Raw genomic sequence first — 19,338 nt, forward strand, 5'->3', positions numbered from 1 at the left:
TAAAGAGATATGACTTATTAGAAATAATATTTTGAGAATACAGTTTTGTTAGGAGCTTTCAAAATATCTTTTCCTGAGAAATATATATTTTTTAACCTAATGTGTTTTGCTTATAAGTCGACGATATGTTATTTCCATAATCATAGATGTTGTTTGAATTCGTGAATTTTTTTTTGCAACAGAGTATTTAGGAAATATTTTTAGGAGTTCCTGCAGAAAAGTGTCTAATGTTACTGTTTTTTGTCCGAAGTTGTCTGTAAATAGTATTTGATGTCGTTATGATTGAACCTTCTTCTTGACTTATTTTCAGGATTTTGTTAAAAGACGTCGTCTATGCTACTGGATTGCTAACTCCCATGTTAGGTGATATTGATGTTCCTGTGAAATTTCTCCTCGGACAAGAAGCTTTTGTGATTCTCCCAGAAATGAATTAGTAGACAATCTGCTTGTGCAGAATTTCCTCACAACGGTATCATAATATTTGGTGTCTTTTCTCTTCCATTATTTTGTGACATTTCTACAGAATTTCTTGTTGTAATATCACTTTTGAGATTGTAAACTGTCATCTGTAAAATATCTATTTTAGATTTGTTGTTTATGCTGAAGTGCTTTGTTGTAGAGTTGATTGCATTAATGTAGTTAATATCGACGATCCTCCTTGCAATCCTATATGTGGAGATAATGTTGTCAAACTCGAAGACATCTGTCTTTGTCCAGTTGTATGAGATGTTGTTTGCTCAGGTGCAGCTGTTGTTGACATAGACAGTTCCATTTCCGTTCCTATATGTGAAGATAAAGATGATGCTTTTGTTGTTTGTTGTTGTTGATTAGTTGTTGCTTGTCCAGTTGTCTCAGATATTACTTGTTGTGGTGCAACGGTGGTTGGCATTGAAAGTGATGCTTTTGTTGTTTGTTGTCGTTGACTAGTTTTTGCTTGTCCAGTTGTATCAGATATTACTTGTTGTGGTGCAGCGGTGGTTGGCATTGACAGTGATGCTTCTGTAGCTTGTTGTTGATTATTTGTTGCCTCTCCAGTTGTATCAGATATTATTTTTTGTGGCACTGCGGTGGTTGGTATTGACAGTGATCCTTTTGTTGTTTGTTGATTAGTTGTTGCTTGTCCAGTTGTATCAGATATTACGTCTTGTGGTGCAGCGGTGGTTGGTATTGACAGTGATGCTTTTGTTGTTTGTTGATTAGTTGTTGCTTGTCCAGTTGTGTCAGATATTACTTGTGGTGCAGCGGCGGTTGGCATTGACAGTGATGCTATTGTTGCTTGTTGTTGATTATTTGTTGCCTGTCCAGTTGTATCAGATATTACTTGTGGCGCAGCGGTGGTTGGTATTGACAGTGATGCTTTTGTTGTTTGTTGTTGTTGATTAGTTGTTGCTTGTCCATTTGTATCAGATATTACTTGTGGTGCAGTGGTAGTTGGTATTGAAAGTGATGCTTTTGTTGTTTGTTGTTGTTGTTGATTAGTTGTTGCTTGTCCAGTTGTCTCAGATATTACTTGTTGTGGTGCAGCGATGGTTGGCATTGACAGTGATGCTTTTGTTGTTTGTTGTTGTTGATTAGTTGTTGCTTGTCCAGGTGTATCAGATATTATTTGTTGTGATGCTGCGGTGGTTGGCATTGACAGTGATCCTTTTGTTGTTTGTTGTTCATTCATTGTTGATTGGCCACTTGTATGGGCTGCTAATTGTTCTGGTGCAGCGGTGGTTGGCATTGACAGTGATGCTTTTATTGGTTGTTGTTGTTGATTATTTGTTCCTTGTCCAGTTGAATCAGACATTACTTGTTGTGGTGCAGCGGTGGTTGGCATTGACAGTGATGCTTTTGTTGTTTGTTGCTGTTCATTAATTGTTGCTTGTCCAGTTGTATGAGATATCACTTGTTCTGTTGCAGCACTGGTTAGCATTGACAGTGATGATTTTGTTGTTTGTTGTTGTTGATTATTTGTTGCTTGTCCAATTGTATGAGATATTACTTGTTCTGGTGCAGCGGTGGTTGCCATTGACGGTCCCGCTTCCGATCCTATATCCGAAGACGCTTTTGTTGATTGTTCTTGAAGGCGAGTTGTTGATTGTCCATTTGTAAGATCTGTTTCTTGTGCAGGTGTAGTAGGCATTATTAGACCACTTGTTATAGGTTTCACTTTCGGACTTGTGGAAGGTGTTTCTGTACTTTTTCCTTCGTTCTCATCTTGTGTTGTAAGGTTTAAATGAAAAACATGATCTAAAACAGCCCAAATTGGTTGCTTACGTATAATTGTTTTAATCGGCTCAGGGATGCTGGATGTAAACGCATACACTCTTTTAATCCCGTTACCTAATAATGTTTGGAGGTTCTTTATATTTGCTGCTACATTTTGTGCCAGTGATTCAAAACCATTTCTGACTATATGAGCTATGTCTCCTGCTATTTTCTTGAAAGTGGTAGAAATGATGTTGAGTGCTATTTGTACGGCGTTATTAATAGGTATGAATTTCATGATGTTTTTTATCACATTCTTTATACTTGATGTTACGTTTTGTGCCAATTGTATGGGATTAAAATGGTTGATTGTACTTCCTACCTTCGATGTTATATTTCCTGTCACACTCTTTATACTTGATGTTATGTTTTCTGCTAATTGTATGGGATGAAAATTGTTGATTGCAGTTTTTACTTTCGACATTATATTATTTGCTGCTTTCTTAGAAAACGATATTAAAGATTGTATTAGTTTTACGGAATCTAACGCTATAGTTTTTATAACTTTGAAGACAACAGATATTGTTGATCTAAAAATGTTTACTGGAACTGACAGTAGAGTTTGTGCAACTTTTACGGGAGTAGATATTAAAAATGTTGTAGTATTTATTGAAAATCCAAAAATGTTTAGTGGAATCGACACTAGAGTTTGTGCAACTTTTACGGGAAAAGATATTAAATTTTTTGTAGCATTTATTGCAAATTGAGAAGCTTTTACTGGAACTGACAGTAGTGTTTGTACAACGTTTATGGGAATAGATGTTAAAAATGTACGATTTATTGCAGGTCCAAAAATGTTTCCTGGAACCGACAGTAGATTTTGTGCAACTTTTCCGGAAATAGATATGAAAAATTTTATGGCATTTATAGCAAATTCAGAAATTTTTACTGGAACTGACAGTAGAGTTTGTACAACTTGTATGGGAATAGATGTTAAAACAGTTGTACTATTTATTGCAGATCCAATAATGTTTGCTGGAGCCGACAGTAGAGTTTGTGCAACTTTTACGGGAATAGATATGAAATATTTAATGGCATTTATTGGAAATTCAAAAAATGTTAGTGGAACTGACACTATAGTTTGTAGAACCTTTATGGGAAGAGATGTTAAAAATGTTGTAACATTTATTGCAGATCCAAAAATGTTTCTTGGAATCGACAGTAGAATTTGTGCAACTTTTCCGGGAATAGATATGAAAAATTTTATGGCATTTATTGGAAATTCAAAAATTTTTAGTGGAACTGACACTATAGTTTGTAGAACCTTTATGGGAAGAGATGTTAAAAATTTTGTACCATTTATTGCAGATCCAAAAATGTTTCTTGGAATCGACAGTAGAGTTTGTGCAACTTTTCCGGGAATAGATATGAAAAATTTTATGGCATTTATTGGAAATTCAAAAATTTTTAGTGGAACTGACACTATAGTTTGTAGAACCTTTATGGGAAGAGATGTTAAAAATGTTGTACCATTTATTGCAGATCCAAAAATGTTTCCTGGAATCGACACTAGAGTTTGTGCAACTTTTCCGGGAATAGATATTAAAAATTTTATAACATTTATGGGAATTGAAATCACAAATTTAATAATATTAATAGGAGCTGAAATAAGAGATTCTAAATTTTTTATGGGAGCTAATATTGCATCTTTTATCCCATTTACTAAAAGTGATATTGCAAGTTCTGGAAGTTTAATGGGATTTACATCATCTAACAACTTTGGAATGAGTGGCAATATGTTGTGTGAGCTTTCTGTAGTTTGTATTTGATTCGAAGAATTTGAATCCTCTTCTTCCAATTCTATTGGCTTAATTGCCAATAATTCCAGCCTTGTCCTCATTTTCGTTGGTGCAATTGCCATGGAATTGAGCACACCTGTCATCTCTGCTGGAAGATTTAAAGTTCCGCCTACGTTGTGCGATGAACGAGCAGTCGGAGGTTTTATGATATTTTTAATATCGTCCACTACTATTTCAAGAAATGGTTTTCCTTCAGACCGTTTTTCTTTTGAATCAGGATACACTCCGAATTTTGGATATGCATCTGTTATCGCGGACACTAGGACTAACAGCACCACCTGTAAATAAAGAATTGCCATTGATATTCTCCATACATTATAAATATTTTAATTATTAATGGGCAGCCTTAGCATTATATGTATATATAGCCAACTGGGCTACAGAATTGTCCAATTAGAAAGTGTTAAAAATGAGAAAATGATCATATAAGGTAACACCTTGGAACACTGGATAAAATCCATGACTGTTATAACTTAATTTTCTCAATAATGTCGTATTATGGCATTCTCTGTATACTCAGAGAGAGAGGGTGAGAGAGGAGAGAGAGAGAATCCTAAGTGAAGCGTGATTTCAGGATTTTGTTTCAAATATCTCAAAGAATAATATTCTTTGAAATATTTGAAACAAAAGAGTTGGAAACAGTTTTGCTCTGTCTTGCTTCCTTTTCGAGAAAAAATTATTTTATATAAAACATTTCCTAAGTTTATTGCATCTACTATTTATAGATTTGGGGTTATTTTATTTTATTTCATTTAGGTTAATTTTATTTTATTTGATGTAATTGTAATTATTGTATATTATATATCACTGCCACCGGGTGTATACCCAATTGTTGTGTTAATACATACATACATACATACATACATACATACATACATACATACATACATACATACATACATACATACATACATACATACATACATACATACATACATGCATACATACATACATACATACATTTCATAGCGTACTTTGGGAAATCTGTTGAATTTATTGCCAATATGCTTAGTCGATTTAAGAGACAAGAGCATTATGATAATAAAATTTTATTTGAACAATTTAAATTTTTTCCTTTAAATATGAAGAAATTTGACCCGAAGAAATATACCTTTTCGTTCTATAAAGGAATATTAAATGTAATACAATCTGACTACCCTGTAAAAGTTATTGTCTGGAGAGAGGCAGATACGTAAAGTACACTGAAAACGTCGCATATGTGTTTGTCGGAGGAAGGGAAAAGAGAACGAGAAATGTAAACATAACAAAAACCTTTGCGTCACAGTCTAGTATATACAGTCACGAAGCTCATAACGTAGTAAATATGCATCCATAGATAGTTGCTAACTACTAGGATCGCTATATCGCCTCATTTCAGACAATGTGAAATATTACCGACACAGTCTATTATTCTTAGCACCCTGAAAACTCAAGCTTCATGACTGTATATACTAGACTGTGGTTGCATTGAAAGACAGCTCGGTTCTATGTAAGTTTACCGGTTACTACTTTAAAAATTAAAATGGGAAGGAACTACAGTATTTCCAGTTGGGTGAAGAAAATTGTTGCATTATCATAAAGGGAGTTTTTTTTTCAATAAATAATTTGATATATATAAAACACAACATATATTTTTCTTATTGCCTTTGTTCACTTAATATTTGATTAAAATTAAATCCAAGAGTTAAAAAATAATGTTAATAAAATAAACTCTACGATTTAATGTAAAACAGACATATCATCTTTGTGTTTTTTTCTGCGTAATTTTAAATGTTTTAAAAAATTTGATTTTATAACTTATCTTCTCGCTACTTTTATTATCTGCTCTTGCATACACACATTGAAAATGAACATTATTAGCTATTTAGCGTTTCTCTGGACATTGAATTTGAAAAGAATGTGTAAATTTAGCTTATGGTTTCATTGAGAATATTACAGCTTTTGGGAGGGTATGATTTTATAGTATGAAGGTATATAGTATGCAAGCAGTAGATGCTAAATAAAAACAATGGAAAAAGTAAAATCTGTGAAAGGTGTTTATTGTTTCAATTACTACATCTATGTCTTCTTTCTTTATTATTTTGAATCGTATAACATCACATTCATTTAGCATAACTAGCAGACCTAAAGTCTCCATAATAATATTAGATGCATACTTACAACAACTTACTATCTAATAGCTTTTAAGAAATCCGCAGATACATTGCCGCTCTCACCTAAGGCCCCCATCGGTCCCTATCCTGTGCAAGATTAATCCAGTCTCTAACATCATATCCCACCTCCCTCAAATCCATTTTAATATTATCCTCCCATCTACGTCTCGGTCTCCCCAAAGGTCTTTTTTCCACCGGTCTCCCAACTAACACTCTATATGCATTTCTAGATTCGCCCATACGTGCTATATGCCCTGCCCATCTCAAACGTCTGGATTTAATTTTCCTAATTATGTAGGCTAAGGTAAAGATTACAAAGCGTGCAGTTCTGAGTTGTGTAACTTTCTCCATTCTCTGTAACTTCATCCCTCTTAGCCCCAAATATTTTCCTAATAACCTTATCCTCAAAGACCCTTAATCTCTGTTCCTCTCTCAAGATAGATAGATGGATTTATTGAGCAACATTACACATAAAGATGTGCTATATTATCAGAATTTTCTCTAACATCCAATTCACGGGTCTTCTGACCGTACGTGCTGTGTAAAACAAGTCCTACTTTGTAGATTTCACTCCCCTCACCTATGGTTAGATCCAACCACTCTCCAAAAGAACACACATTAAAATGAGAATGGCACAAACAAAACATTATGTAATATTATATTCTAAACTAAAACAGGCATAACAGTGTATAATTGAGTAGTTACCATTATCCCTTCGTCAGTTTGCATTACAAACTCCTCTCTCAAAGTGAGATTCCAAGTTTCACAAGCATACAGAATAACCGCTAATATAACTGTTTTATAAATTCTAACTTTCAGATTTTTTGACAGCAGACTAGACGACAAAAGCTTCTCAACCGAATAATAACAGGTATTTCCCATATTAATTGTGCGTTTAATTTTCTTTCGAGTGTCATTTATATTGGATACTGTTGCTTCATGATATTTCAATTTTTCCACATTTTCGAAGGATAAATTTCCAATTTTAATATTTCCATTTCGTACAATATTCTGGTCACTAGACATAATCATATAATTTGTCTTTTCGGTATTTACTTCCACACCTATCGCTTTACTTCCTCAAGTAAAATTTTCGCGTTTTCCCTAATTGTTTCTGGATTTTCTCCTAACATATAATATTAGATGCGTAAATGCTCAAAATGTTTAATACTCAATACTATAAGACTAATTTTATGTTTATTTTCTCAATAGCATATTATTATTATTATTATTATTATTATTATTATTATTATTATTATTATTATTATTATTTTTATTATTATTATTTTTATTTTTATTATTATTATTATTATTATTATTATTATTATTATTATCATTATTAATCTCCAATGTGGATAGCCCTATTCCATCACACTAGGTGCATGAGGGTTTTGGTTATTTTACTTTAATAGTAATTATAAAGTTTTAAATATTTTCAATATGACATTGTTGAACGACGACTTGTAACACTGTCTTTTGAATATCTCCGCAATTTGTTTGGAGAAGTTCGTATCACAAGATTCTTAATGACTAATAAAGTTACATCTCTTCCTGTTATGAAGAGGACAGTTATTTAAGAGGTGAACAGGTCTTTTGTGGTTCACCACATTCACACATGTATCCTTCTGGAGAGGGAATTTTGAATCATTCAAAGTAATTTTTTAATTTTTAGTGTCCGCTTACAAAATGTTGTGTGAGGATGAATGCCAGTGAGATGTATTTTTGACGGTGGGGCAGTGTGGGAATAAATAAATCTCTTGTGATCTTTCCATTTATGCCACCAGTTGTTTCATTCAAGTGCCATTTCATTTTTAAGTTCCTTCTTGATATAGCAAATAGGAAGACTGGTGTGACTGTATTTCTTGTGTAACTGCGCTAAGGACTTCGCAATTTCGTCGGCCCTTTCATTCCCTACGATTCTCACATGGTCTCTGGCCCAGGATACGCAGATGTGAGTCCTTCCGTTCCCGATTAAGTTCCTTATGGCTGTGGTTATAGGATGAGCGTTGTACTTATTACTATAGCCCGGATGTTTAGGCATTTATTTTGGTTAAAGTAGGCAGGCATAATGGCAATAAAAATAGTAGAAATAGACAGTGCAATAGGTATTTATTATTCATGGAAACAGACAAAAGTAGACAAATACTTAAAAGTCTATAGCTCTTCCAATAAGTTTTGAGGTCCTGGAAACTAGCACTTGTTATCTAGTTCTCAATATTAATAGTGAGTCATTGAGAATAAATTGGTAGCGGACTGTATCTTTTCAACCTCGATTTCAGAAAAGTTAACCTTAATTTTAATTTCAGAAAAATTAACCTCAAATTTGTAAATTGTTAATTAATTTCGGAATATGTATGATAAGACTGTCTTGTGTTAAATTCTACCGTACCTTGTTTACATGGTTCGACTTATTTGAGATGTTTTTGTAGAGTATTATTTGTTCTGTTTGTTGTTGTGTATGTTCATCTCAACACACAAACAACACAAACAATCAAATACAACCACACAGGCGCATACAAACTCAAATGTAACACCTGCAATAACTTCTACATAGGACAGACAGGCAGATCATTTTAATCACGTTACAAAGAACACATCACGGCCATAACAAAATTACAAAATACCTCCACATATGCAGAACACATCACAAATGCCAACCACACCTACAGAGACATCAACACAGACATGGAAATACTACACATCCAACCAAAAAGCCAGAAACTAAACACAGTGGAACAATATCAAATATACAGACACACGAAAACACACCCCAACGTTATTCTCAACACACAACTCAACTTCAAAACACATACACTCTTTGACTCTACACTACGAACGCACCCTCACAGGAAACAACAATAGGCGCCAAGACCAACAACGACCAGTTCTGAAGATGACCCATAAATAGGGGAAAACATGTAAACAAGGTACGTTAGAATTTAACACAAGAAAGTCTTATCATACACATTCCGAAGTGATACAGTGTTAAAAGTTGTGTAATCAAGATGTATGTTAATTCATATTTAGGTAAAATAAACATAATTTCGAGAAAGCTAACCTCAATGCAGGAAAATTTAAATTCAATGTTGTATATGTTACTAGACTCATAAGAGAGTGCAGTAAATTTAGGATTTTAGCTGTAGTCTATAGTAATACTATATCTACTGTAATGTTATTAGATCTAAATTAAAATTAAATTGATTCTCCACATTCTCTCAAGAGAACTGAAAATTAGAATTGCAGCTATATACACAGCCGTTCAATGTACTATGTATCTTGACAGTATTCGTTTATATGACAAGAATTGCTTGCGTTAACTGTCATATGATACAGACCAACCAGCTTTGCTAGCCAATTAATTTGTCCCAAATATCAGATAACCTCGCTCAAACGTTTATAGATGGCTCTGGAAACACTGACTTGTTCGAGCGGGGGTTTCAAACTGGGCATCTTCGAATGACGCCAGTGTATACTCAGATTTTTAAGTTCACTTGCTAATATATCTGATTATTTTCATTGGGTTTCCTTTCCACCTTCAGCATAGTATTTTGTTGCAATAAGTTGATATGTGAGGTAATAGGGAAGGGTATAATGAAGAGCGTTAATATAATAAAGTTTTATAGATTGACGAAATGTGAGAACTTTGGTAAAAAAATTTTTATTTTCCAAAATAGTACAATCAACGTCTAAAACGAAACCAATTTTACAGAACGTTAAGTCCGCGGCTTCGTTTTAGAGAGGTAGTTGCATAGGACAGAGCACCAAATGAAAAGGTATACTGAGGGAAAGGGGACTAAAGTAGGATCCTTTTCAGAGATGAATGAGGGAGGGAAGTTAAATATAAGGGTCTAATATCGTTGTGTTCGTTTTTGAATGGTTGATATTTTTATACAAATAGTGCGCCCAGATAGCAACGTGGCAAAACGTGTTCACGTAACAGTAGCGATTGTTTCGTAACGTTATATATGTAACTGCACGAGTCACAGAAGGACATTGGTTGCTGTGCATTGCCTCCTTCACACTCTATACGTGCTTTGGTTTATGTTGACACAGGCGGATAGAAAGAAAAAGTTTTTGCTTCCATCCCTGTTCATCACAATGCAAAACTGTCATTTAGGATTACGTTTTACCGAAGGACCTAAACGTTGTGTTCAACCTTCTGTTCCTAAGCCGCTTCAACCAGTCGGTGATGGTATCAGTGATGGTGTTCCTATTGTCAGTTAGTTTAATTTTTGAGCTGAAATAGATTCGAAGAATCATGAATTCGGAAGTCGTATGTGGTACATGTATTTTTATGTATTATTATTGAACTAGTTTTTTGTGGTTTTTCAAGCTGGTGTTGGAAACAAAGCAAAGATTAAATTTGTATGAAAACGGCTCTAATTGTACATAATTTATTGACTGAGAAATAGAAGCGCCAAAAATCGGATCTCCAACAATATCTATCGCCTTTATCAAGAAAGAACTGCTGCTGACACAGGCATAAGATTTATGCCTCTGCATGGTGTACAGATATTTGTTGAGAACAAGTGTTCTGACGTAGTGAATCAGCATTATGTGCTCCGGGAAATAAACGGTCAAATAGAACCCCTAAGAAAATAGTCGTCGATTCGTTCACTGTGTCTGCCATAAGGCGAACAGTTTATTCTAATTACACAACACATTTTCTCTCTAGCTTAGAAAATATGAAACAGGCTTTTAAGCAGCGGTCTCAAGGTTAAAACTGAACTGGGGCAGAGCATCGTTAGCCATTGCGAAATCGAAAGAACCCGATCGTAGAATGATGTAACGTTGGGAACGCTGATTGTAATGCTTCTGTGATAAGACGTACACCCACATCACCTTTGATTTTTAACATGTTATTAACGTATTATATTTCACGTTAGGCATATATGTACATAATCCGTAGCGTGTGATAGTGTGGGTGGTCTCTCCTTGAGGAAAATGAAAGTAAGCTTTCTGAATGGATATATTCCATATACCGTATGTGTATTCATTCATATTTGGGAATGATATAATAACTTACATTTGTATTCATTCATATTTGGAAATGATAAAATAACTTATTTGTACATTGTAACATTCATGTTAAAGAGCTTGAAAATTAAAATTAAAAGTGTAAAAAATTAAAAATGACGAAAGGTAATCAACTATACAAAATTGCATAAATGAAAAAAAAACACACACTGTACATAATTATACTATACAAATTATACATAACCGAAAATGAAGTTGTAAACAATTCAAAATCCTTTTTAAAAAGATGAAACTCCTTGAATCTATGCTAAAATGATATTCTAAGATCTTTAAAATTTTCTCTGTATCCAAGATGTTACTGTTCTGTTAAACCAGATAACCCTTTAACGTTCCCGAGTTTCAGCTGGACTTCCAATAACGTGAGCCTCATGATAAAAGCTTTGATTTTATCATACATGTTAGTTATTAATCTATCTTTCCCTTGTAGGCTTTTGACTAACACGCAGTGATATGACTAAGAAAGGTTAAATCTTATGTTCATTCCTCATCGATAAGCTCTGGTACTGGATTATTAAAGACTGTCTAAAAATTCCTTTATCTCAACCTTATTAGTTCCACTCTCTGTAAAGAAATAATGTTTTTCCAAACTTTCTCGTAACGCATAGTTTTCAGATTTCCTAGCCACTTTAGACAGAGCCATTTCTCTACGGACGCTAACGGAAAGCAATGTGTAACTGTAAGTGACCGAGTCGATCTGTTCATATTACGCGGTGTTTGACGTCACTGTCACGAACATACCCGAACGCTTATCTAGTTGCCCTCGTGAGGTAAGCGTTATTCCGGAAGGAGCGAGATCTGCCCGATTAGCTCATGTTTGAGACCGCTGCTTTAAAGGAAGCTGATTTATTTCAGTTCCTGCTGGAAGTAGACCGGCATTGCGAGAAATATTAAAATAACTTCAATTTTTACTATGTCTTGAACAATAATAGACGAATGTGTTTGATTGAAATATCTCGCGTGGTTTGTAAAAATTTTATTTCCTTAGAAAAATGAAGGAGTTGAAATCTACTTGTCGATCAGTTACATATTTGGATGAAACCTGGATGAACTTAAATCACACACAACCAAGTGTGGGCTTTTAAACAACCAGACAGTGATTATGATCTCCCACTTAAGTTCCCTTAGGAAAAGGGCAGCGATGCATTATTGCAGGGGTTCCCAACCGGTGTGTCGCGAAATTTTGGAAATGAAAAATAAATGTTATGCCATCCAGATAGTCTCTTTACACCGCATTTTTTTTTAAACGAAGTCTTTGGTGACTCTACCTATGAAACTTAAGACCTGCAACAATGATCAGTTTAATTTTTCTGCCTGGCGGTGATTCGAATGGAAGTGAACATCTATAACAATGATTATAATTCGTTTACTTTTCCCAATTAGTAATAAACAGAGTTTAGAATCGTGAGAACATATTGGTCACTTTCAGTATATACGTGTGAGCAGATGAGCATATCAATTTATTGTTGCACACTGAAACCCGTTGGCCCTACGTGTTGGTCTGTCAACCATAAGCCAGGTATAGGATAAACGGTGCAATCCACCAAGCGCAGACTTCACATTAATTTAAATACGCGAGTTTTTTTTTTTTTTTTTTTTTTTTTTTTTTTTTTTTTTTTTTTTTAGATTGCGTGTTAACATCGACCTATCCACAACATTGGATGTCCGACACTACATAGTTGTTATCAGTGCCTTTTTCTGGCGGAATGTGGTGTAACGGCGTTCCGGCACCTTTCTGTTATATTTTTCATCATAGAATCGAAATATGTGTGAATTACAATATTTTTAATATAATTCTTCTTTGGATTCCGCTTAGACCTTGAAATTCTTAGTGAGACGTAAAGGAGGTTAAGAACAACAAAATTCCCGTGCAGTGAACAGTAATCATCTCCTCTTCTTCTCTTCTTCTTTCTTGGCGCTACAGCTCATTGTGAACCTTGGCCTCTTCCACGATTTTCCGCCAGTTGTCTCGATCCTGCGAAATTGCTTTCCAATTCCTATATCCCATCTTACATAACTCCGTCCAGCCATCTTATTCTTGGTCGTCCACGGCTTCTTTGGCCTCTAGGATTTCCATTTAATATGCTTTTAGGAATTTATACGTCATTCATCCGTGCCACATGCCACATCATCTCCCCGTCCGCTATAAAATATTCTACACAGAGTTCCACCACTTTCTTCCCCAGAAGAAAAGCACTGGTTGTTATTAGTAGTGTAGCGTATCGAGGGCGTTCAGTGAAGTGTGTCGTCAGTCAAAAAAGGTTGGGAACCAGTGCATTATTATACAGTTTTAGAACAACTTTAGAAACTTTGTCGCACAGTCACTTTATAAGTTCCAGAAAGGTGGCAGTGCGCATGATCAGACATACAACGAAACAAAACTAATTTTATTACATGAACTAGTCGTTCTCTTGTGAACCAGATCGCTAGTCCTCTGATCATGCGTACTGCCTCCTTTCTGAGACTTATAAAGTACCTATCTGTGCGACAAAGTTTTTCTAAGATGGTATTATACATGCCTGTACACTGGATTCGTTTCGAATGTCGTGTCTTTTCCAATTATTGAATACACCGGAGACTACCAGAAGGAAATGAATGATAATGTTAAAAAAAATGGTTTTCACATCTACTGGTTCTAATATTTCCCGAATAATATTATAGTTATGGACAACGAATTGTACCACTGCAACTGTATGGAATTAACAAGACATTAGTATTTCCAATGATAAAATCAGATATTCAGGCATTGTTGCCTGAAAATAAATAATTCTGTGGTGTTATGGCATAAGCTGATATGTGCATTTTCGTTATTTTACATGAGAGCAGTTTTAAAGTTGATTCTTTCAGGAAAAATCAGCAATACCTACATTAGAAGAAATTGTTTTATTAGCATTAGTTTTAGCTACTAATGGGAGTAGACATGCCATGTTGTGCCATAACGTTAAAAACATTTGCAACACATCTAGATAAAATATTTTGCCAAAATTGTACATATCAGCTTCTACCATAACACCACAGAATAGAATAGTACTACTACCCCCTTGCAACAAAATCAGTGTTTTATGATTAATATAAAAGGTCACATTGAGGCCTATTAAATAGACACACTAGCGAAATTACACGAACATGATATAGTGCGACTACCATCTTATCATTGCGACTTTAGCGCCGTTGAACTCGTATGGGAGAAAATTTGGAAAGACGCTGCTAAACAAAACGTGTCGTTTAAATCTAGTGATGTTATAGCTTTGTATGAGAAAACTGTGTTAAAGGATATCGCTGAAAACTGAAAAATACGTATGAGCATGTGCAAAAAGTGGATAAATATTTTAGGAGAAAGATGGTTTCATGGACCAATTTTTGGACCAATCTGTAATTAATTTGAATTATTCGGATAGCGAATGTAGCGGGGATGAGGAAAACTACGGCAAAGAAGAAGACGGCTCTGCCACTACTTCATGCAGCGGCAATATAGTACACGTATAGGGATTTCACCCCTCCCCGAACACCATATGATATTTATCAGCAAGTTAAGACAACGATGGTGCAAGTGAGAAGGTGAGAATTTTCATGTCTTTCTAAACATTCTGTGTCAACATGAATCAACTAGGATATAGTCTTACTTCCGACTTGCTTCAAATATCATTGAATGCACGGTTGCCACGTATTCTTGTCCCACACTTTGTTACCGATCTCCAATGAAATTACGACCAAATCAACAATACGCAAAGAACAAATAAAAAAGGCATTTGTTAACATTTTCTTTACAAAACCTCCAACATCATGTTTCCAGAGCGTCTCGTTTTTCTGGAATACGCATTAGACCTACAACATTCAACTAAAATGCTATTATTACCCATTCACAAAAGACCTCAATGATATCATCTCTGAAAAGTACTTTACTTAGTTCCCTTCCTCCCTGTATAGGGCTACAGGCTCATATATTCTTTAACTTGTTTAACATTCACTTTTATTTCTAATCAATCTACTAATATCTCATTACTAGGCTTCGAGACTTCGGACCCAATAGAGCAGTTCAGTGGGAAATTCGCATAACGGCGTACTGAGTATAGTGGTAAAGCATACAGTGGGTGGGGGTACTGTAGAATGAATGCCAACAAATATGCAAAGAAAAACGCGATTTGAAGGTTCTGACGAATAATTTGGTTTTCAAACAAAACTATTTGCAAATTGTGTCTGAAACTATCACTCGGTTAGAAAAGTCAGAGCAAGAGATGCCGGAAGCCCTCAAATTAATTGAGGAAATGACACAGAGAATTAATGAGGCACCAAATATACCGGTTACTGAACGTGTAAAACAGAAATGGAAATCAATTTTATGTAAAAATAACGGATATGGAACATTGTGTAATATAAACAGCAAATTAGTGGACATAATAAAGGACTGTCTCTTAGAGACTGCAGTGATATGAGATTTTTCCGTTTAGCTCCTATCACGTCATGCAACGTAGAGCGCACTTTTCAGAGTACAAACTACATTTGGCAGATAACCGAAAAAGATATACGTTTGAGACACTGAAAATATATCTTGTAGTACACTGCAATTCGGTACTGTAATTGCACTTCCTAAAGACGACCAATGGGATAAATGAAGAAATTAAAATTGCTACATGATTATTTCCACTATTAACACTGTGTATAATTAAACACAAATGCTTATAAAAGGAGAATAAATGCTTTTCACATTCTTTTGACATTGTCATTGTGTAATGCATATTTACTTTCAGAATGTGCATATGTGTCTGTTTCCCCATACTACCGTACTCTACTCTAAATAGCAACATTGTTACCTCAGCTCATCTCTACCTTTCACTACTGCAGCGAATCAACACCTATAGTACATGCATAGTAAACTTATTGTATCGGGTCCCAAGTCTCGAAGCCTGCTCATTACCTTCTTAACACCTCATTAGAAAACGAAGTCTAAACACCAAAAAATTGTCTTGAGGTGGCTACAGGTTTAAGAAACACTGACTATTTTTTACTTTACTGATGTACTTTTCAGGTTCGTATGCAAAGAGAAAGACGTCACATAAAGGGAGCTCTGTTCATTCCAAGTTTAATGGGTGCAGGTTTTGTATTTTTTACTGCACTCTAATAGGTTATTTCGGCACAGCACGCCTATTTTCTGTTTAAGAAATGGACCTTTCGTAAGAAGTTCAATATTGACTTAGTATAGGTACTGTGAAGATGTATTAAAATGCCGAGAATGAAATCTACAACTTTACCTGTGCTTGTAAAAGTCTTCGGAGATGACTATTTTTTCAAGGACGAAAATATATTATGGTGTGAAGTGTGTAAGTTAATAAGTGTCATGAACTCATGTTTTACAAAACTTTTGTGACTCTAAACGACACATCGAAAATCTGAAATTGTTTATTGATTCAATTTCGTATCAATCCACTTTCAATTATGAGTTACGTCTGATACTAACAACTTATATGCGAATATTATTTTCCATAAACTTGAGAATCAATGTTTTAAACACTTAATTGAAAAGAATACGTGTAGAAAATTGTCGACTCCAACAATCATGCGGACACAGCATTATTTACTCTCGTGTTGTAAAATAACTTTAAGTTCTATGCGATCAGCTGTTGTTAATAGTAAAAGGATTAAATTAAGATTGAAGAGTGTCCTTGAAAAAAATTCTGTATATTTGAAACTCTATAAAGTGCAATATGAACTAAATAGTGAACAGGCATAAGATTAAAATGAATAAAAACCATTTAAAATTCTCACCAATAACATCGTGTGATGTCGAAAGAACATTTTTTTTTGTTTGTGTGACAATTGAAGAGTTCAGAGCCATAGTGGGCCAAGCGCCATTTATTAAAAACGGAGAAAGCAAGGGTTAAAGTTAAGTGAATACCATAGTCTAATGAAGATTGACATTTCATTTAGTTTGAATGTGCATACTTTATATCTGCAGTGCTCGGGAAAAGTGACATAAGTCAGTTTTCACAAACCTTTTTCGATAATTTATTGACAACTTACACTGGTTTATGTCGATTTGATTTTTTTCTGTATGAATTATTGTAATGGCAGGAATACTTATGTATTTTTTTCTAAGCAAGCAGATGTTCCGTAAGTTGTCAATAAATTGTCAAAAAAGGTTTGTGGAAACTGACTTACTTCAACTTTCCCAAGCACTGCAGATATAAATTGCTATATGTTTCCATTCAATTATGGTAAAACTTAAATTTAACCCTTGTTTTCTACGGTTTTAGTAAATGGCGCTTGGTCCACTATGGTTCTGAACCTTAAATTGAAACAGGTTTATATTTGACAGTTTACGAATGTACAAAGTTGTACATTGCAAACAAAATTAATGACACTTAAAAGTACACCATTCATTTCTATTTAAAATGTATCACCATTTTCTATAAAGAAGAGAATGAAGTAAGTCGCTTTCATATGTGTTACACTCTGTTTTAGTCACCTGATTATACCGATAAATGGTTTGATTCAAGCACAGCAGTGCTCTATAGTAGTCCCTGTACTATCCTGAGTTGATGTAAAAACAACGACTTGTATATTACCCGATGTAGTTAACTATATAATTCGGTGTTTGAACTTCATCCCTACATCTCATTGACTTTGAACTTGTCTTTATTCTAGTAACAGTATTTGTTTAACGGAGCTTCCTATTGCAAAGGTGGTTTATTGTCGAAATTGAAATGCCTGGCACCTTATATGAGGAAGAGTATTCTTTTACGTAACGTAAATCTACGACGAAAGACATGTAAGGGATTTCATCGCCCTTAAATTCCATCAGATTTAAACCCTCGAATCTTAGATCCAGTGGCCAATTTGGTAACTATGAGAATACAGAAGACGACTAAAATAGTCTCTGTAGCTTACAAAATTTGTGAAATAAATAACTGAATATTTATATGAATTCGTACTAACATTTTTTAATCTTGTCGCTAATGGTATGACACCATAATTATTATGCTTACCGTACAGAACTTCATTTTTTTGTCTCAGTCACGAATGTTTTACTCCACACTTTCTGCAGAAGTTTAACAAATGGCATTCTAGAATATGTTACGTTTTTATAAATCAGCTTGGGGGATTGTGAAATTTGACTTCGTGTCCCCCCTTCCCGTGACGTGTCTCCCAGTTATCTATCACCCTGACGTATATAGTGAGAACAATGGAATACTTGAAGTGATAGCTATGGACAGACTGCAGATAAATTGAAGCCAATGGGCTCGTACATTGCGATTTGCCACAAAAGAATTTCACGAAAAAAGGTGGAAATCGACTGTGCAGTTCAAAGGGGAAACAAATCTAAATTTAAAGTTTCGAAATAGCTGCATTTTAAAGCTTCATGTGCTGTGAAAACCCAATTAAGATCAGTCTAACTGGAATTTAAAGTATATATGAGACATCATTAACAGCATTTCGAGTAATTTCCGTGATCCTTTTATTTTTCACAGCAGTATCAAATTTTAAAATGCAGTTTTCTCAAAACTTTAAATTTTTAAGTGTTTTCCTTTTGAATTGACCCACAGTGTGCAATTTTCCCGATCTAGGTGAACAAAAATCAAATTTCGTCTCGTTTAGTTATGCATAGCTGAATATGAATTCGTGTTCTTTAATATTTGAAGAATGTTGTGAGTAATAGCTTTTACTGACTTATCAGCGGCAAACTATATTTAGAAGGGTATAAACTTTAAGTTCTTCCCAACACTTCTCGCTCCGGTTCAGTCGTAGAAAGATAGGCTTACTATGTGGGTGAAAAAGAGCGAATTGTTAGTGATTTATTGTGTTCTGAAACATTGAATTTGTTTAAATAGGTACGTTCTTACTAATGCAACTTCAATTACAAGTTTTTAAAAGATTTTCCTTCTTACAGTAGGGTTTAAATATTACAGTTGAAAAACTTACGTTTTTTAAGTTCTTCAAATATAATGTGAGTTTAAGTACAGCCGGTCACGTCCGGTTACAACAATTCTTTTACCATTCAATACGGCATCATTTAGAGTGTTGAATCCTTGTTTTAACGTTTGCGCATTCTTGCGCATTTATCAGTAATTATTTTTTTCAGCGGTGGGGCGTACGATAACTGT

The 19,338-nt window shown here is 34.5% G+C and overlaps 1 protein-coding gene and 1 long non-coding RNA gene across 2 annotated transcripts in view; one reads left to right on the top strand and one right to left on the bottom strand.

Moving 5' to 3' along the window:
- LOC138699892 (uncharacterized) overlaps nucleotides 1-19,338 on the top strand; it is a 561,221-nt gene that overhangs the window by 520,278 nt on the left and 21,605 nt on the right. The window lies entirely within an intron of this gene.
- On the bottom strand, nucleotides 251-18,304 carry LOC138699891 (serine-rich adhesin for platelets-like). Its single transcript, XM_069826092.1, has 2 exons — nucleotides 18,223-18,304; nucleotides 251-4,330 (listed from the first exon to the last, which is right to left on the bottom strand). Exons 1-2 carry the CDS (start codon nucleotides 18,235-18,237, stop codon nucleotides 596-598), a joined length of 3,750 nt encoding a protein of 1,249 aa, XP_069682193.1. The 5' UTR covers nucleotides 18,238-18,304; the 3' UTR covers nucleotides 251-595.

The sequence above is a fragment of the Periplaneta americana genome, chromosome 5 (genome assembly GCF_040183065.1).
Source record: "Periplaneta americana isolate PAMFEO1 chromosome 5, P.americana_PAMFEO1_priV1, whole genome shotgun sequence".
Classification (NCBI taxonomy): Eukaryota; Metazoa; Arthropoda; class Insecta; order Blattodea; family Blattidae; genus Periplaneta; species Periplaneta americana.